The sequence below is a fragment of the Alosa sapidissima genome, chromosome 22 (assembly GCF_018492685.1).
Source record: "Alosa sapidissima isolate fAloSap1 chromosome 22, fAloSap1.pri, whole genome shotgun sequence".
NCBI lineage: Eukaryota > Metazoa > Chordata > Actinopteri > Clupeiformes > Clupeidae > Alosa > Alosa sapidissima.
The window spans coordinates 25,756,727-25,784,002 of NC_055978.1; the positions used below are offsets into that span (position 1 = coordinate 25,756,727).

General features: G+C 44.7%; 1 protein-coding gene across 4 annotated transcripts in view; it reads left to right on the top strand.

The window, feature by feature from the left end:
* Positions 1–27,276, top strand: part of btbd11a (BTB (POZ) domain containing 11a) — a 120,191-nt gene that overhangs the window by 89,804 nt on the left and 3,111 nt on the right. The window contains exons 1-15 of one of the 4 annotated variants that reach the window (XM_042078734.1): positions 2,102–2,348; positions 5,398–5,641; positions 9,337–9,489; positions 10,903–11,068; positions 13,930–14,019; positions 16,206–16,307; positions 17,363–17,456; positions 19,082–19,217; positions 23,822–24,087; positions 24,675–24,853; positions 25,118–25,226; positions 25,650–25,752; positions 25,938–26,019; positions 26,568–26,636; positions 27,113–27,226. In XM_042078734.1, the coding sequence (XP_041934668.1) occupies positions 5,418–5,641; positions 9,337–9,489; positions 10,903–11,068; positions 13,930–14,019; positions 16,206–16,307; positions 17,363–17,456; positions 19,082–19,217; positions 23,822–24,087; positions 24,675–24,853; positions 25,118–25,226; positions 25,650–25,752; positions 25,938–26,019; positions 26,568–26,636; positions 27,113–27,226 (1,887 nt within the window). In that variant the 5' untranslated portion in view covers positions 2,102–2,348; positions 5,398–5,417. Of the gene's footprint in view, positions 1–2,101; positions 2,349–5,397; positions 5,642–9,336; positions 9,490–10,902; positions 11,069–13,929; positions 14,020–16,205; positions 16,308–17,362; positions 17,457–19,081; positions 19,218–23,821; positions 24,088–24,674; positions 24,854–25,117; positions 25,227–25,649; positions 25,753–25,937; positions 26,020–26,567; positions 26,637–27,112; positions 27,227–27,276 lie in introns of those variants that run through there. The other 3 variants (XM_042078731.1, XM_042078732.1, XM_042078733.1) reach the window with 3 other exon arrangements.

Genomic DNA, 27,276 nt, shown 5'->3' on the forward strand with positions numbered 1-27,276 from the left:
TTTATTTACACTGAGACAGGAAGTAGCCTATAAAAAAGTACAGTAAGCAACTGCAGCTCAATAGTCTGAATCTCCTGTTGGCAGCGGTGCAAAGGTTTCACTGTAGGAACAGACACAGACTGCCATAAATAAGTTATGAAAGGCCCTTGACACTCTCTGTGGTCCTAATCAAGAGTGATGATGGCGCCTTCCTCCAGAGAGCCTCATTAGCAGCACAGCCCGTAATCTTAGGTTAGGCCTGCAGCCCATGCATGTGTGTCCGGCACGATTAGGTGCATTTGCTGATGTGAACGCTGACGTGAAGGGCAAATGTAATTTTAACTCGAAGGATGGATTTATGTCGGGCAGAATAAGCCAGCAGGGCAGCTCACTGACACAGTTTTGAATAAACAACAACAATAACAACAACAAAAACAGTCAATAAGCAAACATTAGCTTAGGTAGCTTCACCATGACTTTCTGAGAAGTCTAAATGGAGGTGTGTGGATACCTGGCTGCAGATGTACATCTCTGGTTAAGTGTGATTGATAGCTATTAACATGAAGCCAATGTACCTTTAAAGGGGATGCCTCTGATGGATTCCCTCTCATAAATGCTTCCTGCGATGACACAGTCATTGTGCCACTGGCTCTCGGTAATAAAACATGATTAAGACTCCGTCGTTTGTCATTAATGGCTGGGGCTACAGATAGGGGTCACGTCGCTTCCAGTAGTGAGATGCCATTAGTTGTCTCCCAGGACCGCGGGACACATCGTCAGTATTCTGGGTGAAGAGAGGCATGTTTTGCTGAGGTGAGTTTTCTGTCACTGCTGATAAACACCCAAATACAGGCTGATGTTTGGTGCTGGTAATGATTGCTCAGTCCGACCTAATGAGTCATTGTCTGGCTAGTGAAGCATAGCTAATGGTCGATAGGCCATGACTAACTAATGAAGCAACCACTTAGAAGCCTGTGATCCCTTTTAGCATCGACTAATCGGAAACCTCTCTGATGACCCAAAGGGTGGGCAAGGTGCTGATTAGGTTAATGCCACGGGGCTAGTCGATCCCAGAGCGACGTCTCTCTGACAACTATTGGTTCCACATAGAGGGTGCCAATGAACTGCGGGGGGAGAAAATCCAGTAAAGGAACCTAGAAACAGTGAAGCACCCGAGACGTAGGGAAGGAGAGAGCGAGCGCTTCAAAGACAGGGGTGTGGGGCAAGGCTTTTTTGGGGGAAAAGGGCACGTTTGCTGGTGGATGGGCTCTCTCTGGGATAGCTGGTCTTTCATGCATGGGGGACTCTTTGAAGCCTCGGACTGGAGAGCCCAGAGACCAGTGGGGTGGTGATTAAGTGTAGGTCAGCCTTTTACTCATTCCAAAAACCTTCATTATGACTCCAGCACAGAGCGGCTTCTGCTTTTTGCCCTCCTTTCTTCTCCAGATGCTTCTCATTAGTTTACCTCATGGGGGAAGCAGGTGGAAAGGTAACAGCCAGTTTTTATGATAGGGTCATGTCAATCTTCTACAACAATGGGATCAAGACAGGAAGTGATGCACAAGGAAATGTCAGCATCTCCCCCTTGCCCGAGACGGTGTCCTTTGATAGGGAGTATCTCTCACACATTATCATGGTTGGGGTGCTGTCTCATACGGTAGACACAGGTAAATGGCAACACTTAGCCATTCGGTGCAGTATATTTATGTCATACTGTGAAAAGTTCTAGGCTTATTTATAACAACTTTACAATGTGAAATGTTTATTATGTGAAACACGTGTTTTATTCTATATTAATTAATAAGAACGTTGGTGAAATTTGCTTAATTGTAGTAATTAAATCTTGAATAGAGTAAGAAGAAAAAAAAACATTTTATATAACACAGCAAAGGAAAACAATAGAAAGAAAAAAGACCCAAATAATTGCAGAAGAGGTGGCAGAGTTCCACCACAGTCCCTGCGGAGGCTGTTTAGGGCCTTTAAATGATGACTTTATCATCGGCTCTCTCCTGACTAGCTGGCCTCTTGGGCGCCACTGTTCCGTCATTCTCCGCGGGGCGTGTCATTCGTTCCCCGTACTTGCACCTGCCACTGTCGCGTCTAGAGAGAGAGAGGAGGGAGCGGAGGTGTGCCGTACCGCGCCTCGAAAAGCCATTCCCGGTGATTAATGCCGGAGTGCTCCGGGAATGCCATTTGGGAGCAGAGCTCCAGGATAATTACAGTACGGGAGAGAAGAACGAGGCCCAGCATCAGCCGCGAGAACAATTAGCCAATTCAAAGGGCACATTGTGCACCTATCATCCGGCCGGCTATCCTCCCGGCTTTTTGCCCACGAGGCGCCAACAGTGTTGGGAAAGACCCATGCGGAGGTAATTAGAGCAGTTTCCGAATAATGGATCACACAGAATGGCCTTTATTTACTAACGCCACAGCGTTTTATTTCAGAGGGCAGAACTCACTTGCAATTCTGAACAGGAACAGTTTCCTTAAACCCAGCACTAGTGCGTTAGGCCTATTGTTTTTGAAGCGTGATGCTAGAAATGAAGATATCCTGTCCTATGGTATTGTTAATGCTTAAAAATGTGAATTTAAACGGAGGCAATTTAAACATGTTTATGCACAATGTACAAAGACATTTTGTGAATTGTAGTGACTTGTTTGCTTTGAATGCTGAAGTGTTAAGGTAGGAGAGGACAGGTATTCTCTCAGGGAAGACAAATAAAAAGGCAAGGCACATAAAAAGGCATACCTGCATCAAAAGCATTTTTAGCAGCATGGAACCAATCATTTCATAGAAATAAAAACCCAACAGACCCAGGTCACACACATCTTCCATGCCTTCAGTTCAGCTCACTGTCATGACTGTGGCCCATGTGCCCCCCCCCCCCCCCCCCCTTATGACTTTTTCATGCCTGCATATGATGATGGCAATATGTAAAAGCACATCTTTCTTCAGGGAGAGCAGAACTCCTCCATTACGGTGTCACAGCAGATTTATGTAAGCAGGGTGGCGGCGTGCTGGGAAGGACGCCCCGTAATGAACTTGGTAAATGGGGCTAGCTGGGATATGTCATTTGAGCTCTGTCTGTGGCAGGCAGCAGGCACACACACACACACACACACACACACACAGACACACGCTTGTACACATACCACACACACAAACACTCACACACACACACAGAAATAGAAGGTGGAAGTTGTGGGAGTCATCAAAACCAAGCAGCTCCTTCACAGAAGGCCTTTATTATATTATTCTGGGGAATTTGCTCTGAATTCTTTTGCTCGAGAGCAGTGCCACACGTGCCCACAGTTGATCACATTCTGGGACACATTTGAATTCCTTAGCTTTGGAAGAGGGTGGGCTTTTAGGAGTCTTGCAGAGGCTTTGATAACATATGCATCATTTATCAGTGCTCAACTGAGTTTGAAACCAGAGTGTTTATCATGCGCTGATATTCCATGCATCATCATCTGGGGAATAGAACAACAGCGTATCCTTCTATTCTTTTCAACTTTGGAAAAAGATTGTTGTGTTTTTGTTTTGTAATGTATGTAGCCAGTCACTGAAGAGTGGTTTTGGATTGTGTGTGTGTGTGTGTGTGTGTGTGTGTGTGTGTGAGAGAGAGAGAAAAGAGAGACAGAAAGAGAGAGGGGTGGTGGGGTGGGGGCCATGCGTGTCGATTGGGCCCATTCCAGTGATTCAGTGACATTTCCCTCCAGATGCAGCAGAACTGGGTCCAGCGCTGGCCGCCCCGCCCGGCTCGGCCCGGCTGCGTCACACATTGTTAGCACCGCTGCCACTGAGCGGCCCCCGAGTGCCAGTATTAGCCCTCTTCAGGGCAGCTTGGGAGAGCGAGTCCCTCCATACAGTGTCCAGCAGACCGCAACCAGCAGCAGCAGCAGGGTGGATGGGCTCAGTGGATTGGCTCTCCGGTCTTTAGCTAAGGCTGGATCCAGCACGGCTGTGTAGACGGAGCCAGCCATCTCCTGACTGGAAGACAGGGAAAGGTCTAGAGGGGATGGGCCATGCTGTGGTGTGACCTACTACTCTGTGGTTGTGGCGCAGTGGGGATTTGTTTGTTTCTCTCTCTCTCTCTCCATCTGAGAGAGAGAGAGAGAGAGAGAGAAACAGAGAGGGAAAGAGGGGATTGGAGAGAAAGAAGCCAGCTGCTGCCACAGCGGTGCCTCATCCAGCAGTCAGGTCACAACACACTGCAGTGTAGAGAACAACAGTGACACACACACACACACACACGTACAAGAACCCACTTCAGAGAGGAAATGACAGTAACGTTATTACTGGTCTCTTTCATCTGCCAGTAGGATTGGGTTGAACTGATGAAATGAGTGCTTTGTAGCTTCCTGCTGCTTTATGACCAAGTGTGTGTGCCCCATGCCCCGCTCCTGTTCATCAACTCCCCATCTTTGTTAATGATTTCCCAAACAGTCCATTTAATGTTCGCCTTCAGCCAAGAGCGCTCAGCATCTCCAAGCGCAGTGTAAATCATTGAATCACTATAGTTATTCCTTTCTTTCCTTACAGCTATCGTGAATCACCCAGCTAGAATAAATTTCGATTTAATAAATTGACCTCATCCATATACATTCTGGCATCTTCCTAAATGTTATGTTTGTCCTGCTGGTATCTGAATGTGTCTCTGTTGGTAGCTGATTGTGTTTGCAAGAGAAATCAATGACTTTCGTTAGCATATGTGCTTGACTGACAAGGTGGGAGTCTCCCTACTGTACATCTCCAACTGTTTTCCATTGTACTATACTGGATCACAATTCATTCATGCAAGTTCTTGCTTGTGTACAAATAGAGTATGGGGAGCCCTGTGTGCTCACTCTGAAACCCTCTTACTCCATAGTGCTTCACCAAAGAAGCGAGAGAGGAGGAGAGATGAGGGAGGAGTGGAGGAATGATAAAGTGTTGATAAGAACCTGTGGCTGTGTGCTGTGAATGCACAAAACATTGTAATGCAGTGTATCAAAGCTCCAGAAACTTTAATAGGTTGTGTGTGTGTGTGTGTGTGTGTGTGTGTGTGTGTGTGTGTGTGTGTGTCTATGTCTTTGTCAGCCAGCAAGAACCGTATGAGAAAGGGCTTGTTTGTGTGTGAAACACAATTTTCAACTTCTCTCGTTATTAGTATCAATTTCATGCAGACACACTCTGTGCTCCCTTAACAAACGCCCCCACACATACAGATGGATTTTCTCTAACTCTTCTCTCTCTCTCTCTCTCTCTCTCTCTCTCTCTCTCTCTCTCTCTCTCTCTCTCTCTAACTCTTCTCTCTCTCTCTCTCTCTCTCTCTCTCTCTCTCTCTCTAACTCTTCTCTCTCTCTCTCTCTCTCTCTCTCTCTAACTCTTCTCTCTCTCTCTCTCTCTCTCTCTCTCTCTCTCTCTCTCTCCAGGTGACCTAGTGTCGCGTGCCATGCACTACCTCCAGCCACTCCACATCAAGAACCCCAGCAGTGGCACGCCGGTGCACCAGAGTCGCGCTGCGGCCCCCGCCCCCGCCACCGCCGTCGTCACCACCGGCTCGGTGCACTGGGAGCCCGAGGCTCTCTACACGCTCTGCTACTTCATGCACTGCCCGCAGATAGAGTGGGAGAACCCCAACGTAGAGCCCTCCAAGGTCACCCTGCACACGGAGAGGTGAGGCGCAACGCACACACACACACACACACGCACGCACACACACACCCGCACGCACGCACGCACACACACACACACACATCCACACACCCACATCGCACTACACTGCACAAGCACTGCAAGGTCTTCATGAAGATATTGTGAGGTAGATCCAGTGCCATCACTGCAGGATGCACGACAGGGGTCAGCTATATCCTCCGGTCAAGTGGGGGTGGTGACCATAGATCAAAGAGCAAAGGGGTTGGAGAAGGTATACATGCTGTCTGAAATGACCCCTCCATCTCCTCATGCACTGCCCAGTCACTTCCTGACACCTCCCACGGGATGTCGGTGGGCCAGGAGTCGATGCAGGTGCAGAGTGCAATTGATTGCGTGCTGTGGACGGGTGTGGATGGGCTTTGTTCAGAGACAAGGCTGGAGGACGCTGTGCATGCAGCGCTCCTGTGGAAGAGTCAGGGCCAGAGAGAGTGCAAGTTGAACTCAGACCCACTCGTGTGGGCGAGCAGAAAAACAGACAAGGAGAGTGCAAATGGAATATATGATCTGTGTGTGTGTGTGTGTGTGTGTGTGTGTGTGTGTGTGTGTGTGTGTGTGTGTGTGTGTGTGTGTGTGTGTGTGTGTGTGTAGCAGATATAAAGAGTGGGAGGGGAGAGAGAAAGAATGTGTTTCTGTATGAGAGAAAGTGAGAGAGAGAGACACACTCACAGTGTGTGTGTGTGTGTGTGTGTGAGAGAGAGAGAGAGAGAGAGAGAGAGAGAGAGATAGAGAACCTTTGGGAGTTGAGAAAAGAGGTCTAAGCCTCGGCTCAGATGTGATAAACCCCTTTTCTGAAGGACCTCTGAGAGCAGAGCGAGGGGGTCAAACTCGCTGAGTGAAAGGACGCGTCAGCAGATGCTAACCAGGTCCTCGCAGGGACAGAAGGGCTTCACTGGGTTCCTGGGTTCCCTCAGCTGCTCAGGGAACGAGAGATGCAAAGAGAAAAAATAAAAGACAGATGGATGAAAATATGGTGTCATAATTACAATAGACAAGAGGAAAAGGATATAAATGTGAAACTTTGGCACAAGGTAGAAGAGTGGGCACTATGAATGAACAAACAAATACACAAACAAATTAATTAAGGAGTGAGCGACTGAACAAATGAATGAGTGAAAGCTAACAGAGATAGGGGGAAGTTGACTTTGCAGGGCCATGCATCAATACCCCTCTGACATTTTGTTGACCTCTCTTGGTGCTCTGAGTGCATTAGGAATCAGGTCAGAGAGCCTGGTTGGCCACCACAGTCCATCCCACAGGTCCCCTGAGAGAGAGCGAGAGAGAGAGAGAGAGAGAGAGAGAGAGAGAGAGAGAGAGAGAGAAGGGGGAAGAGAGAAGAACCATGGCTCATATGAAGTAGGGGACAGTGTGCAGCTAGTGTCATCCAGCACACTGTTTCATTGTTTCAGGGCAGGAAGACCCTGGGTGAACAGATGTATTTTAAGAAGCAACTCATCCACCTGTAGTTCTGTAGAGCTGTCAGTATCGGAACTCCCCCTGTTACCGTCGGTCCCGTATTTCCGCGTTCTTGCTTGTATGTGTCACTTAATATCTATTTCTATACAAACCAAGACGGCGGACTCCTAAAGAAACGCAAGCACCCACACCATAGGTGTATCCAAATTAGCTATGTACCAAAAATGACATTTTACTGTGACTCGAAGAGCTGTAAACAGTGTTGTAAGGCTGCGTGTACACAACCGCTTGGAGCTCCAGTGGAATTTTAATTTCATGACGAGAATTCTCGGTCTAACCGTTAATGTGCCGTTGAAATGGCGTAAATAGGCGACCCATCAGGCCAGCACAATAACTCCAAGCGTGGTAAACAAAATCGGATATTTCGGGCAGTAAATGCTCCCGTTAAGAACCAAACCAGATTTTGTTCAAATCTACACACCTATGGCTACTGAAAAATGTAAGGTTCATTTAGCAAATGTTATTTTGAAGTGTTAAAAAACAATGTTGTTTTAGAATTTCTGAACAAAAGTGGTGATAATTGAAGGTGTTACGATATCTTACCCTCAGATTATCAAGTGAAATGGACAAGTAAAGAAGCCCTAGACTTGGTCAGTGCATAATATTATACTGTAGGCTGGTTCAGTGATATTTAGTTCTGTGGAATATGTAAGTGTGTGGCACACATGGAAAGTGTAGCGATGAATGACTGTGCTGGAAATGCACCTGCACGGTAGTGGCGCCATTTACCTGTTTACTCCAGCAAAGTGGGTTAGAATTAATAAGGCCTTCCACATAACTCTAGCTGAAAAGTACCTGGAAAAATTCCCATTAGACTGTTTCAATAAACTGGACAGGACTGGACTCACTAAAAGACCTGTTTTTAGTTGATCATCATCTATGCTGGGAACTCCCCTCATTTGGTTGCCATCAACGTCTAGCAGTGGACCTTGGACATCAACCATCTGTGTTTTTCCATTCTCTCTCTCTCTCTCTCTCTCTCTCTCCACCTCACTGGGCTCTGTAGTCAGATGAAGGGCCAATGTGTCTCTTGGACAGTGAGTCGGTCTCACTCCCAGTGAGCCGTTTCTTTAAAGGGTGTGTCCCAGAAACCGCACACGCACGACCCAGCCGGGAGTTGGGTTGAGAAGGGACTGCGGTTAGTTTGGCCAGCTCTCCCATTTCTGGCCGGCATTCTTCCTGGCCTGTGTGGAAGGGGTAACGGGAGGTGTGTCCCTCACCACCGAGTCCAGCTCTCGCCGCTCATGTGAAAGGACATGCCGCGCCGGGCGACTCTGACTTCCCAAATTGTCTTAAATTTGAAACGTTTTTTTTTTTGTTTTTGTTTTTTTTTAGTTTCACCAAGCTGAGTGGAGAGAGATGCATTTCTGCACCAACAGTGTTTTAATTGCTTCGCTCTCGGAGAGCCTGGGGCGTTTAAACTGTTCTGGAAGTTTCTGATTTGTGGAGCTTAACGGCTCGGCCAGATTGTTTGCATTGAACCAGCTCAGCATTATGTAATTGAAAATGTCAACATGAAGCCTCCGCAGTCTTGTCTCTGATAATGAGACATATCTGCCCACCAACGTCCAGGGCATCCACATGGAGAGGAACCTTCTGACCATGAAGAAAAAATCCAGCTTTCATCTGCAAAGCACTTTTAGCATTGGTAATTAACAGGAATTTAGCAAAGTCAATTTCAGCAGAATCTCTCTGAATTCTACCTTGAAGGATGCAATTATCACCAAACCAAATAATCCTATAATCACTTTCACTTCAGTTCATTTATTAATTTACTCAAAATTATGTATTTCCTCTAAATGATTCTAATAATGGTTAAGACTGTTAGTTGTCAATAAGTTGACATGGCAAAACAACAGCTCAAAAGGTCACACTGTTCTCTGGTAATTGAAAATGTCATTAAAAAGGATGCAGTGTGAGTCTGCTTTCGGTGTTGTTTTGGTACTCTGCTCTCAGCCTCACTGATTTGCCCATCATGCTAAGCCATCAGTCAGTATAACGTTCCTCTTGTGCTGAGATGTTGATTTCAAGTCATCAGCCTACCTCTCTTCCACGCACTATGTAGTTGCGCAATGGCACGGCGTTTAAGGTCATTTAAATTTTGGTGTTAATGTGACGTGTCGCATCATGCCGTAAAAAAACCCTCATAAGAAGTCTTTGCTCCCCTGCGTCTCCCTCTGCAGGCCGTTCCTGGTACTGCCGCCCCTGATGGAATGGATCCGGGTGGCCGTGGCTCACACTGAACACCGCAGGAGTTTTTCAGTGGACAGTGACGACGTGCGGCAAGCAGCCCGACTCCTGCTGCCCGGAGTGGACTGTGAACCCCGGCAACTGAAGTAGGCACACATGTGTACTCTCTCTCTCTCTCTATCTCTCTCACACACTCATACACACACACACACACACACACACACACATTGATGTATCATTACGCTGGATGTCAGGCTGATGAACATCCATATACTGTATGCATGCTTCAAAAGAGTTACACATATTTACCCATAAATGCAAACACACACATATACACAAACAAACACACACACACACACACACACACACACACACACTCTCATTGATAAATGTACAGTAATATCCTGCTAAACCATGTATTCAACCCTAGAACTAACATCAAGGTTCGAAGTCAGAGCCTAGTGCCTAGTGCAGGCATTTTCCTGCTCTATTATCTTGGGTGAACAGACGCAACCTTGCTCTGATGCGTAAAGGGTGCAATTTTAACAAACACACACTCACTTATCTGTACCCATTCTGCCCGGTCCTTTCTGTGATTTTGATTATTTTATTTCCTAACCCCGGATCACTTCAGTGAAGTATTTCTTGGAATTGAAAGTTTGAAATCTTAAGCACTTACCATCATCGACAACAAATAGCTGAGTACCAAGGTCAGATTCACCATGGAAACAGGCTCCTGATTTTGTTCACCGTTAGATTTGCACTCATCCACAAATACAATATTAGATCTGTCAGTCTCATGTGAGCAAACATGATATAAGACATCCAATGTAGAGTAGCCGATGGAAGCAACATCAGCTCTATATGTGCATTCCTCTCAAATGAACCCGTAGATCAACACTAGGGGTGTTTACGATTCTACAAATCCTCGATTAGATTTCATTTTTGATTTTAAAGTCACGATTCGATTAAATTTTCAATCTTTTTTCAATTAAATTACTATTAATACAGGCTCCGAGGCTTCGAGTTCGGTGGATGTGTTTTTTTTTTTAACTGGCTGCAGCTTGAAGTTAGAGGAGATAACGTGCCACAGTTCAACACGTTTGTGTGTGTGTGTTTTTGGTCTCTTGGTACTGTACGCATGCTGGACGTGACATTGGGGGTGTGGCTGCATCGTTGTGTAATTTCGAGATGTAATTTTGACCAACCTTTGACTTAAGACTGAAATCGTGACACGCCTAATCAACACTGAATGGACGAGGACTATTCACATTTGTACACTGAAATGGTTTGCAAATGGCCCCGTTGCATTAAGCACTGTAGTGCTGGCAGGAAATTGCACCCATTGTGGCAGCAGTGTGAAATGACTGCTGAGCACTCGGAGAGCCAGCCGTCCAGCCAGGTTTCATCTGACCGGCTCAGCTGGAGAGGTGTCATGAATGCCTGCATGCTTAGGATGTGATGAGTGTGTGTTGCAGGGGTCCTAATTTGTGTCTTTTTTTTTGGGGGGGGTGGTGGTGGGGGATTGTTTTTGTTTTTGTTTTTGTTTTTCCCCACAGAGCGGACGACTGCTTCTGCGCAACCAGGAAGCTGGACGCTGCCTCCACGGAGGCCAAGTTCCTCCAGGATCTGGGGTTCCGAATGCTCAACTGCGGCAGGACAGACCTGGTCAAGCAGGCAGTGAACCTGCTTGGGCCCGACGGTATCAACAGTATGAGTGAGCAGGTCAGAGAGAATGGACAAACGTGTGCGCGTGCACGTACATACACACACACAAGCACACAAGCACACACGCACACACACGCACGCACGTGCGCACACATTCATACACACAAACCCACATACAGTACACATACGAATACACCTTTCTCTCTCTCTCTTTCTCTTTTTCTTTCACTGTCTCTCTCTCTCTCTGTACATATACCACACAGTATGAAATAAACAAATACACACACACACACACACACAATTTTGCACACCTTTTTGTTTTAGGCAATATAGTTTGACTTTTAAAAGTGATGACCTGTGTTTTTAAATATCCTTCATGAGGAGCGACAAAGGTAATCAAAGAGAATTGTATATTTTTATCTGAATGTCACATTTGCATCTAGATAAGATGCTTTTTGTGGAGGGACTCACTTAGGCACACTCTTGAGTGACCAGCAGCCAAAGGGGTGTCCAGATTGGAAGAATCCACATCATCACAAACAACCCCACAGTAGCATGTCACCAGAGTGCACTGAATGAATGTGCTCTGTCCTCTTTTCAATATACTGTGGCAAATGGTGACACCATAATGCATTATACAAGTAAAGCTATTGACAGACATGAATTGCCCCTGTCATGATATCAGTCATTGTTAACGTCATGTTTGAGACCGTGTCTTGCTCAACATGCCAAAAGTGTGAAGATTCGTCTGTGTCTGATGGACATCACCCCCAATGACCCATCTACAGTAGGATCTTTAAAAGTGGACAGATTGGCTTTGTTCACGCGTAGCTCAATGCAGCAGCGTATGTCCCTATATCTGTTTTTCCACTGAATTCAGGAGCCAGTCTGTTTAGGTTCAAACAGGAAAGGCCTGAAGGGGCTCTATGGGCTTTATGGAAACAGACCCAAATCTGTTTGTGCAGGCCCATCATCTCTCTCTCTCTCTCTCTCTCTCTCTCCCTCCCTCTCTCACAATTGCATGTGTACCCTGATACATGACCTGGCTAGTCGAGCACTCCTGCATCTCCCTCTCCTTGGCCCCAGCTGTGGAATTACACTCAATTACGCTGATGACGCAGAGGGGCCGCTCTTACAAGAGCTATTGCTGTCCAGTCTCTCCTGAGTGCTCCTGCTGCAAAAGCAAGTGGCTCATCCTGCACGGAGAATTGGCCGTCCCTGCATTGTATTCATTCTCAGTGACAGGAGAGAGATATAGAGAGAGTTCACCGGAGCGACAAAGATGTTGAATTTTAGTAGTTTTTATTATTCAGGTGCCAACATAAGGACTAACGTTTCGACGTGTGCCACGTCATCGTCAGAGTGCTTGGGCCTGAAACGTTAGTCCTTATGTTGGCACCTGAATAATAAAAACTACTAAAATTCAACATATTTGTCGTTCCGGTGAACTTTCTCTCTCTCACACTGGATTCGGTCCTCTCCCGTCGATGCGCTAGATGTGACCCGCAGTAGCGCTGAGGTACATTTGTTTTTCTAGGAGAGAGATATGTGGGCAGTGGGCACTGCCCAGTTGCATCCTCGTGGCTGGTGACTATTCGCACGGCCCTGTAGTACAACCAGAAGTGGGACCATGGCTCAGTGAGTGAGGGGGAGTCAGAGTGCCTGGTGTTCGCTCCCAGCTGGGTGTCATTTGCATCCCCTTATCATTTGTGTGCACGGAGCTTGCTCCACATTTCAATATCATGACAGCAAAACGGACTCCATTCATCTGAAGGGAGAGGTGGTCTGATCAGAGACTTCAATCATTTCAACCGTGGGTGCGCAAAAGATGGAATGTCATCTCTCTAGATTACTGTAAATATTACCATTTTGTATGTCCTCACTGTATATCGGCAGTCTCACATGCATCGATATGAAAGAAAAAGACTCCCATATTTGGTATCACCTTGCTAAATTTGGTATTCTACCACTGTACTCTATCAACTAAACCGACCTCACATTCATATTTACGTTCAAACGTACTAAGTACGCTCAGGCATGCGGTAAGTGAAACAAGAATGTGGACCTAAGCCCAGACAACTGTGTTTTCTTTTTTGAAACCTTCCTGTACCTGCTGTTTGCCCCACTCTTCCTGACGTGCTCTCCCTCCATTGAAGTCCCCATGTGTTGATTGTCAAGCCCTCTGTAGACTGCACCATATGGAGAGTGTTCGTGCGTGGGCAGCGCTTGGACAAGATGTGTTTGTATGGATTGGAAGTGTGCAAATCGGCAGCACTGAATCTAAAGTGCCTCACTGGGTTAGAGTGTGATGTGGTGAATTTATCGCGAGCTTGTTCTCCAGGATTGCCAGAACAAATCAGATAAACCTACCATCAATTTAACATGTGTTATCTGTGTTTTCCTTAATATCACTAAAATTGAATTATGTGGTTGCCCTCGATTTAGGCAGTGAAATATAATGATCTGATCTGCATTATCTACTAAATGGATTGCAAGATTTTTCACCATTTTTCTCATCATTCTTCCAAGTGTTATTTCAGCCACATTATTATTTTTTACCATGCTTTATTTTTAGCAACTCTCTCACACCTCTGTTAACCCCTTACATTTCATAGGTTTGCTGAAATTTGTTGGCTGATTTTTCCTGCATTTACATATAGTACAACATTAATTGCAATTCAATATGGTTTATGGAAAGCTTAAAAGGACCAACGCATTTCTAGATTGTAATCACCATGTAAAGATCGGCAAGTTCAAGAACATGAACACAGTTCACACCTCAAACATGGCTAGTCCAAATGCAATATGAAAAACTAGGTTCTGCCAGGTTCCTCCTTCTGGCCGAAGGAGAGGGGTTCTCTTTTAAGGTGACTCCTTTGGACCTCCATGCAACGAGTCCTGTGTCTGCCTGTCCCCAGGGAATGACCCCACTCATGTATGCTTGTGTGCGCGGGGACGAGGCCATGGTGCAAATGTTGCTGGACGCTGGAGCCGACATCAACAGCCAGGTCAGTGCATCGGACGGAGAAGAGCGGGGGCTTGCACGTAGTCTGTCGTAGGAATTAAGGGCTGCTACTGTCCGTGTGCTCAACGTGTGTGTGTGTGTGTGTGTGTTTGTCCTGTAATGTGTCAGTGTAAAGAACTACAGTAATTACAGATTGTGTCATCACTGTGGAAGGTCACTAACTAACCCACACCAGCACATGTTTTTTTGTTTTTGTTTGGTCTCTTGCCTTACGTGAGATGTGTGTCCTCTGATACAAATATAACAGTTTGCATTTAAGAAAACATTCTTGATGTAGTGGGTGATGTATGATGTTTTGTTGCAAAGACAGCATCTATCGTGGGATTTGTGAAGGTGCACTTTGCGTAATGCCATACTTGGGGTCAGATCCATGAAACTCAGGACTTGTCCCAGTGTTGTGCTTATATATTCAGTGTCTTTTGCTCAACTTACTGCACTTAGAGTAAATCCACTCTATTGATCAGAAACTTCAAATATTTCCGAATATTCAGAATGCAAAATATAAATTCAAGAGACTAGTGCCATGACACACTCTATATATTTATTATATAAAGTGTGTCAGATCACAGCAATGGAAAAGTAACAGCACTGGTACAATTCCAGTTTCCAAAACAGTGTTTCATGACGTTTCATGGCTTTCTCCCCAAACTTGTTGTCACTGTATTAGATGGTTTTGCTTGCCATGTGCATCCATGTGTAGTCATGCTATCTGTGCAGACATGAACACTGACATAAAGCACCAAATATTTGGGGTATGGACTCCAGACAAACCAAAACGTTCAGTGTTACTCTTTAAATCAAATCAGTTCAAACATATTCAGGTTTCCATTTACTGTACGTAAAATCTATACATGTACACTATTTTGTGGAAACAAAATGACATGTCATATAATCCTGTCTGGAGACAACAGTGTAGGGATTGTAAAGGGACTATTAGGCTACGTTTATACGGTGACGATGAAAAGAGAAGACGCAGAAGTGGCGTCGCATCTTCATTTTTTTATTTGCGTTTAGACGAGCATTCTCAGGGGGAAATCTTTGTTTATATGAAGACGCAAGAGTATGTGATATTCGATTGGATATGCATTCTAGACCGCTGGGTGGTGGTGTGATAGAACCCCGGTACGTCACGCGCAGACATTCTAATTTGACCGTTTAGCCAGAGAGGTAATCAAGGATCTTTGGTTTAGCCGTTTAGACGGAGACGCAACCCGGGTCGTCTTCAAAACTCCACACTCTGGAAGGAGTCTTCAGATTTTTGCGTCTTCAAGCCCCGATGGCGGGGTCGCCGTGTAAACGAAAGGCCCTTATGATAAAATATTTTGTCGTCTTCCTTCGCAATCGTCCTCGTATAAACGGCCCCTTAGAATATAGTTTGAAACTCCTCAGCCAGTCCAATGGCTATTGATGGTGTAGGTTCAAATGACTGATTTCACTGTGACATACTGTATTACCAAATTTCCACATTTGTTGTCTTCAGACATGTATTCTAATGGAAGACACTACAGCCATATACATTATGGCTGATATATTTCGTAGATACAGATATGTTTATTTTGTGTAAATTTAATATAGTATCTACTTAACATAAAAAGAAGAAATAGGTTGACAGTGTCTTCTGAACATTTGGTGCATTTTCTCATGAGTCATTCCTGCAGTCGCAGTGTGAGTTCACTGTTTTACTCTCTCAGTGTGTCTCTCTGTGTGTGTGTTTTGTCTGCAAAGCCCATTTGACACTGATAGAGGGTCGGGGGTGTGGGATAAGGCCACGACTTTTATGTAGCACAGCGTAGAGAAACATTAGGACAGCCTGAGCTTAAATACTTAGGAGCAGAAAAATGGAGCAGTCTGGGTTGAACAAGGGAAAAACAGCTGCAACAACCAAATACTAACAGACAACTGAAGAAGCATTCGAATGTGCTTCTCTCCATCCAGGTGTTGGTATAGTAACAAACTAAAGAGGTGTCACTATCAGCCTCTCGTTTTTGATTTGCCCTCAGTTCACTCATGCCTTCTTCCATTTTGCTTTTTTTGACCTCTTACTCTTCCTTTTCCCCCTCTGCACAATTGAATGGCTCCTCAAGCCAACTCTTTCTTTTCTCTCTTATATATTATTTTCTCAATGGCTTAATATTTCTCTCCCTGAACTTCCAACCTGTGACTTCCCAGGTGCCCAGCACAGTACACAAGCACCCCTCAGTTTACCCCGAAACCAGGCAGGGGACTTCACTCACATTTGCTGTGTTACATGGACACGCCCCTGTCGTGCAGGTAGTGACGACGTGACTTGATGCCTTCACAACTTTTTTATTTGCACTCTCCCTGATTATTATTGTTATGGACCAGCATAATGATAATAATTACTGTTATGATATTGGCATAGAGTTACAATGAATGTAATCCCCCATCCACCTATCCACCCACCCCACCCACCACCACTAACTACTTGCCCCAAGTTCACATTGTTATTGGAAGTTACTCTGAGGAACTTGCTGGGGGGAAAAAAAACAAAAAACAAATAGATCTTAATGGGCGTCGGAATGCAGAGCTTATGGGCCAGCTGCATTCAGTCAAGCCCAGGCCACAGTCTGTCTCCTGACACCCCAGGGACCTCAGAAGTGCTATGGGCACCAAATGGCAGGCGCAGTAATTGTTTCCTTGTTTCCAAAAAAAGCATCCTTTGTTTTTGGGTCTGGATAACCCCTCTCGCCTCAAGGTTGGGCAGTTGAGCTCCTCTCAGATCAGATTCAAATGTGACTAAAAGTACTGTATAGATCACTCAACAGTGTTTATGCATATAGTTTTTTCTAGGACAATTTTAGGCAAATTTGAGGCAAATTTATCATACCTAAGTCTAGAAGATATGCTTTGATCTCTTTTGATTTCTTTACTTTTGTATTGTATTTCAAGCATTTTTAATTTTGAAAACCAAAGGCCACTATTTGATTTATGTTAGTATTACAGTATATGCATGTGATACAATACACAAGCAAAGATCCTTAATATACATTTAATAATTTATCAACCGTCTCTGACACAAGCCTTAAATCTAGAGGATGTTCTATTTGGCACCTCTGCTATAATCAAACTCAACTGTACAACTCCATATCTAATCTCACAGTTGTCCTGATTAGAAAGAGAGGCTTGTAGTTAATAGGACAGAAAGCCAGTCAAGCTTCAACAGAGCCACGTCCTTCATAGATTAAGGTTTAGGCTCCCCGAATTCTGCCAATCATAATAAAGATGTGTCCCCTTCTGCTTCCCCCCCACCACCACCACCACCACCTCCCTCGCTCGATTTGCACGTATGGCGACGATGACGACAGCTGCTGCTGGACGCGCGGGCCAGCGCGGAGGGGGCCCTGCAGGAGGGCGCGGAGAACTACGCTGAGACCCCGCTACAGCTGGCCTCGGCCGCAGGTGAGCGCCCAAAACCCCCAGGACCAGGGACCAGGGACCTGCCCAGGCTCAGCTCGTCCCCCTGGGGGACTCTGTGGAGTGTGTACATTACCCCTGTAATTGAAAACTGCAGAGCGTGAAGTGAATGCAGAACAAGGGGATGGGCTGCCTGGCGTTGCTCGACGTGTATCACATTATGAAAGTCTTTATTCAGACTTGTCCTCCACCCCATGCGATCTACTTCATGTTGGGAACGGCACAGTGTACCGTCGGAGAACACAGAAAGGGAAAAGAAAGGCCGTCCATTGTAAGAAACTTGGTGTCATCTCAACGCCGAGATAATGAATTTGTTCCCTTCAGGGAGCATTCTGTCTTGCCCGAGCGCTGGTGAAATTACAGCTAGAGACCGGGGACAGCACATTTGCATTGCAAAACCGGGGAAGTGACAGTATGATTCTGTGTCATTCCCTGGCCCCTTGCCCCTTATTTAAATGAGCCTGTATGTCGAGCTTGCGTAACGGTCTTCTGGCGGAGAGAAACATTTTCCTGAAGTGCAGCACGGTGCCTGGGTCCCATAACACAGTTTGACGAGCATAACACACACACACACACACACACACACACACACACACACATTATGATTTAAGCAGTCATCTGTATCTGCTTTTATCGTGCACCATCAACCACCATGTTTACTCACCAAGAGCTTCCAAAGGCAGCTGCGAGAGCCACAAGTGCTTATGGATCAACCTCACGCTTATTGATTTAATTAGCTTCCCATTGTAAGTAGCTGAAAGCTTTCCCCACATTGTAGTGAATTAAAGCTAAACTTCTGCTCAAGTGTGTGAGCCTGTTTCGCTCTCACGCCGCCCATCAAAAGACTGGGAATGGAGGTGCTCCTGTTACAGTGAAGAGCACTCAGGTGTAGAGCTGCAATCAGCCTCCATATCTCCATGAGCACCGCTCCGGTTCCGCACTATTAGCCGTGTCATTTGCTCTCATCGTAAAAAATGTCTCGCTAGTCGCCAGTAACGGATGCCAAGATACCCACGGCAGGCTTGGGCGGCAGTGAGGAGGTGGCACAGACTGCGTGTGATGCTTAACGAGAGACCTCACAGTCACTGAGCCCCAAGCTGCGCAGGCCCACGACCACATTAAGCAGCGTGTCCAGTCTCCCTCTGTTGGAGTAAAAGGTCAGCCGACGTGTCTGGTCACTGTGCATCTGTGAGCCGAGCTGGGTGACTGGCTCAGTTCCCTGCGTGCAGCTCAACAGTATTCACTACTTTGCCAGAGCCCCCTCAACCACAAGCCATCCCACTAACCAGATGTAATAACACAAGCGTTATTAGACTTTTACTGGCAACTTGAGGGCAGGTTGCTCACGTTCAGATCTGTTTAGGGTCTGTAGTACAGTAAGTGTGGAAGTTTTACTGTGCCCTCCTGATGTGTTATATCTTGAATTTCCCCTTGGGGATCAATAAAGTATCTATCTATCTATCTATCTATCTATCTATCTATCTATCTATCTACCTATTTATCCATCTATCTATCTATCTATCTATCTATCTATCTACTTGTATCTATCTATCTATCTATCTATCTATCTATCTATCTATCTATATTTATTTGTTGTTGTTGTGCGACAGGGAACTTTGAGCTGGTGAGCTTGCTGCTGGAGAGAGGAGCAGACCCGTTCATTGGCACCATGTATCGCAACGGAATCACCTCTACCCCTCTGGGGGACATGAACTCTTACAGTCTAGCAGCAGCACATGGACACAGGTAAAGCGCACACACACACACACACACACACACACACACACACACACACACACGCACAAACACACTTATACACACATACACACACACACACACACACACACACACACACACACATACATTCATACATACACACACGCAGATGTACAATCATGTACATTCAAAGATACACACATACATACATACAGTACATACATACAGTACATGCATGCATACACACATACCATTATACCGGTACATGTACACACACACACACACATATGAGGGGCCGTCTAGGCCTTAATTCATACTTGGTCTTACACACACTATCATAATCTTGCACATACACCACTATACTCATGCACACTCACTATTATAGTCATTTTACATGTATGTATGAGAGGGTATAGTCGTGTATGTGAGAGAGTATAGTAGTGTATGTGAAGGAGTATAGTAGTGAATGTGAGAGAGTATAGTAGTGTATGTGAGAGAGTATAGTCGTATATGTGAGACTATAGTAGTGTATGTGAGAGAGTATAGTAGTGTATGTGAGAGAGAGTATAGTAGTGTATGCGAGAGAGTATACTAGTGTATGCAAGAGAGTATAGTAGTGTATGCGAGAGAGTTTAGTAGTGTATGCGAGAAAGTATAATAGTGTATGCGAGAGAGTTTAGTAGTCTATGTGAGAGAGTTTAGTAGTGTATGCGAGAAGGTATAGTAGTGAATGCAAGAGAGTATAGTAGTGAATGTGAGGGAGTATAGTGGTGTATGCGAAAGAGTATAGTAGTATATGTGAGAGAGTATAGTGGTGTATGTGAGAGAGTATAGTGGTGTGTGTGAGTTTGCATGAAACGGAAGGAGTTTGATTTCTCAGTTCCTGATTGGTTTGTCAATGTCACTTCTCTCTAGCTAGCCAATTAAAATCAAGGAAGGGGCGGGACCTACACTGTCAACAATGTTCGTGTAGACCTAGTGGTGGAGGAAAAAATCAGCCAAGTCCTATGTGACTAAATATTAAACTACTACTGCAAACCGAATGCAAATTAGGCTACAAAGACATGAGGGGTGCCTATTCTATTGTAATTGCCTAGCTACCAGCTCCTTTTGTCTGGCGAAGTCATATTTTAGTGAACTGAGTCCTGAAAAATTGCTGCGGGACCTAGCATTTACACTGTCAACACAGTTCGCATAACGTTAGTGGTAGGGGAAAAAATCAGCCAAGTCCTATGTGACTAAATATTAAACTACTACTGCAAACCGAATGCAAATTACAAAGACACAAGGGGTAACATATTCTATTGTAATGCCAGCTCCTTTTGTCTGGCGAAGTCATATTTTAGTGAACTGAGTCCTGAAAGATTGCCATTTCAGTTAGCTAGTTAGTTAGCATTAAGCCAGGCAGCAAAGACATGCTGCCAAAGATTGTTAAGGCGGAGCAAGATACTTCGTCGTAGTTCATGTCTATGGGCGCGAAATGGGGATCGAATCCTGTCTGCATAAAGAGGCGTGTCGATGACGTATTGACGAGCGTAAGTTGCAACCGGCCAACAGCAGCGGCAGAAATAACCGGCGCACACCTGATATAAGGTTGATTTTCTCCAGACTGGATTGCTCAAAAATGCTAAAAATGTACCTGAAATGTTCAGAAGGGTTTGAGGATCATGAAAATGTGCCCGAAATTCACATTCCTAACTCTATAGAACCAAGACTTAAGCATATGTGGTGAAATTCTGAGCTATGCCCATAGACTTCAATGGAGCAGTCGCTGCCTCTGCTCTGCATAAAGGGGGATTTTGACACCCCCCCCCCCCCCCCCCGTGCGATCCGGGTTCCCGGAAGTGGCTCCTGATGAAATATCTTGCTCCGCCTTAACAATCTTTGATGCTGCTGGTAGATAGTTTGGTAACCTAGCAACAATAAACACTTGACCCGCAGCACTATGAAAGGAGCGCTGTCTGGAGCTCTGTTCTAGAATCTTTGGCTGCTAGTGCAAAAATAGCGATGTGGACACAGGCTCACGAGTCACTGGCAACAGCAGACAAGGTTACCAAAAACGTCTGCCAGCCAAACTGTAATGCACGTCCTTTTTGGAATGTTGCTGGAATGCTAGCTAACTAGCTAACTGCAATGGCAGCAATCTTTCAGATCTCAGTTCACTAAAATATGACTTCGCCAGACAAAAGGAGCTGGTAGCTAGGCAATTACAATAGAATAGGCACCCCTCATGTCTTTGTAGCCTAATTTGCATTCGGTTTGCAGTAGTAGTTTAATATTTAGTCACATAGGACTTGATTTTTCCCTCCACCACTAGGTCTACACGAACATTGTTGACAGTGTAGGTCCCGCCCCTTCCTTGATTTTAATTGGCTAGCTAGAGAGAAGTGACATTGACAAACCAATCAGGAACTGAGAAATCAAACTCCTTCCGTTTCATGCAAACTCTCTCACACACACCACTATACTCTCTCACATACACCACTATACTCTCTCGCATACACTACTATACTCTCTCACATACACTACTATACTCTCTCACATATACTACTATACTCTCTCGCATACACCACTATACTCTCTCACATTCACTACTATACTCTCTCGCATTCACTACTATACCTTCTCGCATACACTACTAAACTCTCTCGCATACACTACTAAACTCTCTCGCATACACTACTATACTCTCTTGCATACACTAGTATACTCTCTCGCATACACTACTATACTCTCTCTCACATACACTACTATACTCTCTCACATACACTACCAAACTCTCTCACATACACTACTATACTCTCTCACATACACTACTATAGTCTCTCACATATACGACTATACTCTCTCACATACACTACTATAGTCTCTCACATACACTACTATAGTCTCTCACATACACTACTATATTCTCTCACATGTACTACTAAACTCTTTCACATACACTACTATACTCTCTCACATACACTACTATACTCTCTCACATACACTACTATACTCTTTACTCTCTCACATACACTACTACTCTCTCACATTCACTACTATACTCCTTCACATACACTACTATACTCTCTCACATACACGACTATACCCTCTCATACATACATGTAAAATGACTATAATAGTGAGTGTGCATGGTATAGTGGTGTATGTGCAGGGTTATGATAGTGTGTGTAAGACCAAGTATGAATTAAGGCCTAGACGGCCCCTCATACACACACACACACACACACAGAGACACACACTCATGCATGTGTGTAATACAGTACATCACGAGGAAGCACACCATATGACAAACCAACCTCACAGTGACCTTTATGCCTAAACGCCCACCAGTCACCCAGCTCGGGGCTCTATATCATTGTCATTGACAGTCACCCTCGACTTGTGCTGCCGCTTCGTCATGCAGCACAATGCAAAGCTCATTAGTATTCAGGCCACAAGCGTATAGCAGCCTGAAGCTGAGTGCATTAAGACAGCCGACGCCAAAGCTGCTTTATTAAGGCAATCATTTACCAAGGGGGAGAGGCTGCCACACTCCGAAAATATTACCATTTTAACTTGACTGGAAAATTGACTTTTTTTGTGTACTCTCAGGCCCCAAAGATGACAACTCGGCAGATGGATTATTCTGTATGGGCTAGAGTGGGCCTGGAGAGGGCATTGTCAATGGGAAAGCAAAATTGGTCATTATCAGCAAAACAATGCCAAAGAATAGAGCCAATGAGTGAGATGGTGGTTGTATTGATGCGAGCACAGCAGCACAACATTCGGCACGGCACCCTTGTGTGGAGGTCTTGCACTGCTTACTGTACACAATCTTAACTTCTGGGTCATGGCCAGATTCCCCCCAGTCCCCCTCTCAAGTGACTCATAAGCCCAGTAGACTCGTTAATGGAATCACAGTGAGTGATTTGTCTGAGCGACCCTTACTCCTGTGTGCTTTCTGGAGGTGTGTGTGTGTGTGTGTGTGTGTGTGTGTGTGTGTGTGTGTGTGTGTGTGTGTGTGTGTGTGTGTGTGTGGCCAGAGGGTTTTTCAATGATACTGGAACACACATGTGAGCCAATGAGCGTTCACTTGTTCATTATAGTGTTGATGATGTAGGTGATCTGTTTGTATGTAGTATGGTAATAGGTTTACTGTAATCTGTTTACTATATTCCATCTGCTCAGGTCATTATATCATATATATCGGTATGGCAGCCACACTTCATTTATTCATTTGACACACCATGGCCTAATCTGTGAGAAAAGCAGATAAAAGGCAAACAAATGTTGCACTCAGGAGTACAATAATAAACCCTCTTGTTTGCTATCTTGTTTACTGTTTATCAGTGGGATTACCATGACAATATGCAACAGTATTACAAGAAAGCATGGGTTCTTTAGTCAGATTAAGCATGAAAGCCTCTCTTAATCACCCATGTTGTTTGTGTGTGTCTGCACCAGGATCAAAACTGCCCCCCTCTCTTTAGCTCATCGAATATTCATTATTCATTTTTTGTTGTGGATTTATTTTTGTTGCCCTTTGCATTTGTTGTTGTTTTTTGTTTTTCTATTGAGCTTTAGCCTGATGTCTTTTCATCTATTTGACTACAAATCAGAGCTTCAAACCTTTTTTTTGCCTCATCCAGGAATGTATTCAGGAAGCTTCTGTCGCAGGCGGACAAGGACAAAGGCGACGTGCTGTCCCTAGAGGAGATCTTGGCGGAGGGCTCAGAGGCCGGCCAGAGCCAGGTCCAGGGACAGGTCCAGGGACAGGTCCAGAAGCGGCCACCCCAGCCGGAGAGCACGGGATCCTTGCGCATCGGGAAAGCCAAGATGCGGGCACTGCGTGAGGCCATGTACCACAGCGCCGAGCACAGCCACGTGGACATCACCATCGATATCCGCAGCCTGGGTCAGTCACACCAGCCGTCTATTATATCATACATTATACGGTTAAAGCCTTACATTATAGCCTTACATAAAAGCCTTACATTATAGCCAACATTATACAGTATACATTATACATTACACAGTCAAAGCCTATTATATTATACAGGTATATACATTATACAGTCAAAACCTGTTATACTATACAGTTATATACATTATACAGTTAAAGCCTTTTATATCATACAGTACACATTACACAGTCAAAGCCTATTATATTATACAGTTATTTACATTATATTACATTACACACACACACACACACACACACACACACACCCACACTGACAGACAACATACATAGAACTACAGACTACATACACAGCTAGGGACTTAGTATTTCACCCATTCACATATATGTACATAAAATACAGTACTTGTGTACTTGTGTATTTGCACTTTACAAAATACAAATAGCATGTGTGACTTAAGCCAACGTTCTTTAAGTACCCATCACACATGAGGTTGTAGATCAGTTGGGACAAGGTTAGAGCTCTGAGCCAGCGGCTAAGCTGTATCAACCCTCTCTCCCGCCCTCTGCGCTGACCTCAGGTGTGCCGTGGACACTGCACACCTGGCTGGAGACTCTGCGCACCTGCTTCCAGCAGCACCGGCGGCCGCTGATCCAGGGCCTGCTGAAGGACTTCAGCTGCATCCAGGAGGACGAGTACACCGAGGAGCTCATCACCCACGGCCTGCCACTCATGTTCGAGATCCTCCGGACCAGCAAGGTTGCACTGCTGTCCACCTTCAGTCCACTTTTTTTTGTTGCTCTCATAACCTCTACCAATTGAGAAATGTGAAGATTCACCATTTTAATAGATGTAGTTTTTTTTTTTTTAAAACAATCCCTGTTATAGTCATTGATTTGGCTCATGGTGATGATCGTATTGCTTGCAACAAAACTGTGGTTTAAAACAGAATGACTAGTTCTAACGAGAATACCTCTGCCGATCTAATGTGTATACTCACTCAACATCTGTGTGTATGACCAGCAGAATGAGGTGATCAGCCAGCAGCTGTCGGTGATCTTCACACAGTGCTATGGGCCCTTCCCCATCCCCAAACTCACAGAGATCAAGAGGAAGCAGACATCACGCCTTGGTTAGTGAGCCCAGAGCTTTGTAAAATACCTTCGGTGTTAATCCGTTTGTTCAGCTAGAGGTACGGCTTTAGCTCTCTTTAATAATGATGCAAGACATTTCCTCATCTTTTCAGATCCTTTGAAATGTTCTTTAAACAGGTTCTTTCAGGTCCTTTAAAATGTTCATTGGTAAAAAAAAAAACTACCAGTGCCATCTAGAGGTTTTGTGTTTTATTGCAGTCCTTATTGTCTGCCACTGAAAAGCCAGTGTATTAAATTGTTAACAGAGAATTTAATATGACTACAAATAGAGTTATGTGTTTGTGAATATGTACAAATAGAGTTGGATACACAGCAAATGCCTTGGATGCTTCCCATCTTCTGATGCTGCATTGTGTTTACCTACTGGTATATTGGTCATGTCTGTTTTCTTTATCTTTCAGATCCTCACTTTCTCAACAACAAAGAGATGTCAGATGTGACTTTCCTGGTGGAGGGGAAGCCATTTTATGCCCACAAAGTGCTACTCTTCACTGCTTCAACCAGGTAAGTCTCAATCAGTGGTGGTCTCAGCAGCATAGTAGAAGATGAACCCACTCTACTGACACCAATAATATAGCTTCATAGTAACTAATAGTCCACATTTTGAGTCATGTTGACTTCAATTTCACTTTATCTGTGTCTATCTCTCCACTTCCATCTCTCCTTCTGTGTCTCCTCCATTCACTCAGATTTAAGTCTCTGCTTGCCAACCGGCCTGCCTCAGAGAACACCTGCATTGAAATTAGTCATGTCAAGTACAATATTTTTCAGGTACGTGTCTGGCAGGTTGCGTTAGAGTGCTATTGTTGGCTTGTTGGAATGTTAGAAGTGAAAAGCTCCAACAATGGTAGCAATTTACCCCCCAGAGAATAACTGTATATTACAATATTGTGAAATGTTATTTATAGAAACAAAAAGTATGATATTATTCACTTATTCACTTGTATGAAGGCATCCGCCTGTGGACAGTCTGACCAAGTTGCTCTGATCAGCTGCAGTCTGCCAATCTCATCGTGAAAGGACAAGCTTCTCCAACATCTAACTGGATAGGCTCTTATTCTGTGTTGTATTCTTTATCTAAAGTTCTTTAAATTGGTACATGCAATCCTCAACTCTGGTGAATTTGAAGATAGAATTAGAAGGGAGAATTTGAAAACTCCAGGTCATTCTATGTTAAGTTATACCATTTCCTCTTCTAATTATTCCCAACTGCGGACTTAAGAATAGCTTCATGAGAGGCTGTGGATTATAAGATTTACCAGGGCCGTCTGAGAGGTGGCTAAGGTTTGTGAAAGGTCTGTTTTGTTTTGTTTTCTCAGTTGGTGATGCAGTACCTGTACTGTGGAGGAACTGAATCTCTGCACATCAGGAACACGGAGATCATGGAGGTAAGCCCCCAGCTGTGTACCGTTGTGTTTTACGGTGTCTGTGTTCTGGAACACAAAAGACCTCTTGAGGACATTGAAGTATTCAAAGTCGAAGTCTAAACTCCTGGATGACAGCTGAGCTGACATTTCAGTGTCTTACCACATGGTGGCGCCTCCAGGCATTCTCAGTGTAGTCCTTGATCTATGTCAGTCCCACCCCTGCTGAGTTTTTTTACTCTCTCTGCTCTAAATGGCATGTTATTACACATTGCAGGTGATTAAAGTTAAATGTTTCATTTTCCTTACTTTTTAATTACAAACAATCTTTTGATAAGTAAAGTGCATCTTGAGTTCAATTTATGACATGCCTTCAATCGCTGTCACTGTTTCTGTTACGTAATGCAAGACTGTAAGAACAGTTTTGAAGGCATGTGTTATCAAAGTCCGGTTTCATCATAGTAACATAGTAACATTTCTGTTTTTCTGTGCATTGAAAGCTCCTGTCTGCAGCCAAGTTCTTCCAACTCGAGGCCCTCCAACGTCACTGTGAGATCATCTGTTCCAAGAACATAACCATAGAGACATGTGTGGACATATACAAACATGCCAAGGTCAGTAAGCAGAAAAATACACAGAACTGTAAGTTACATACATCCATACG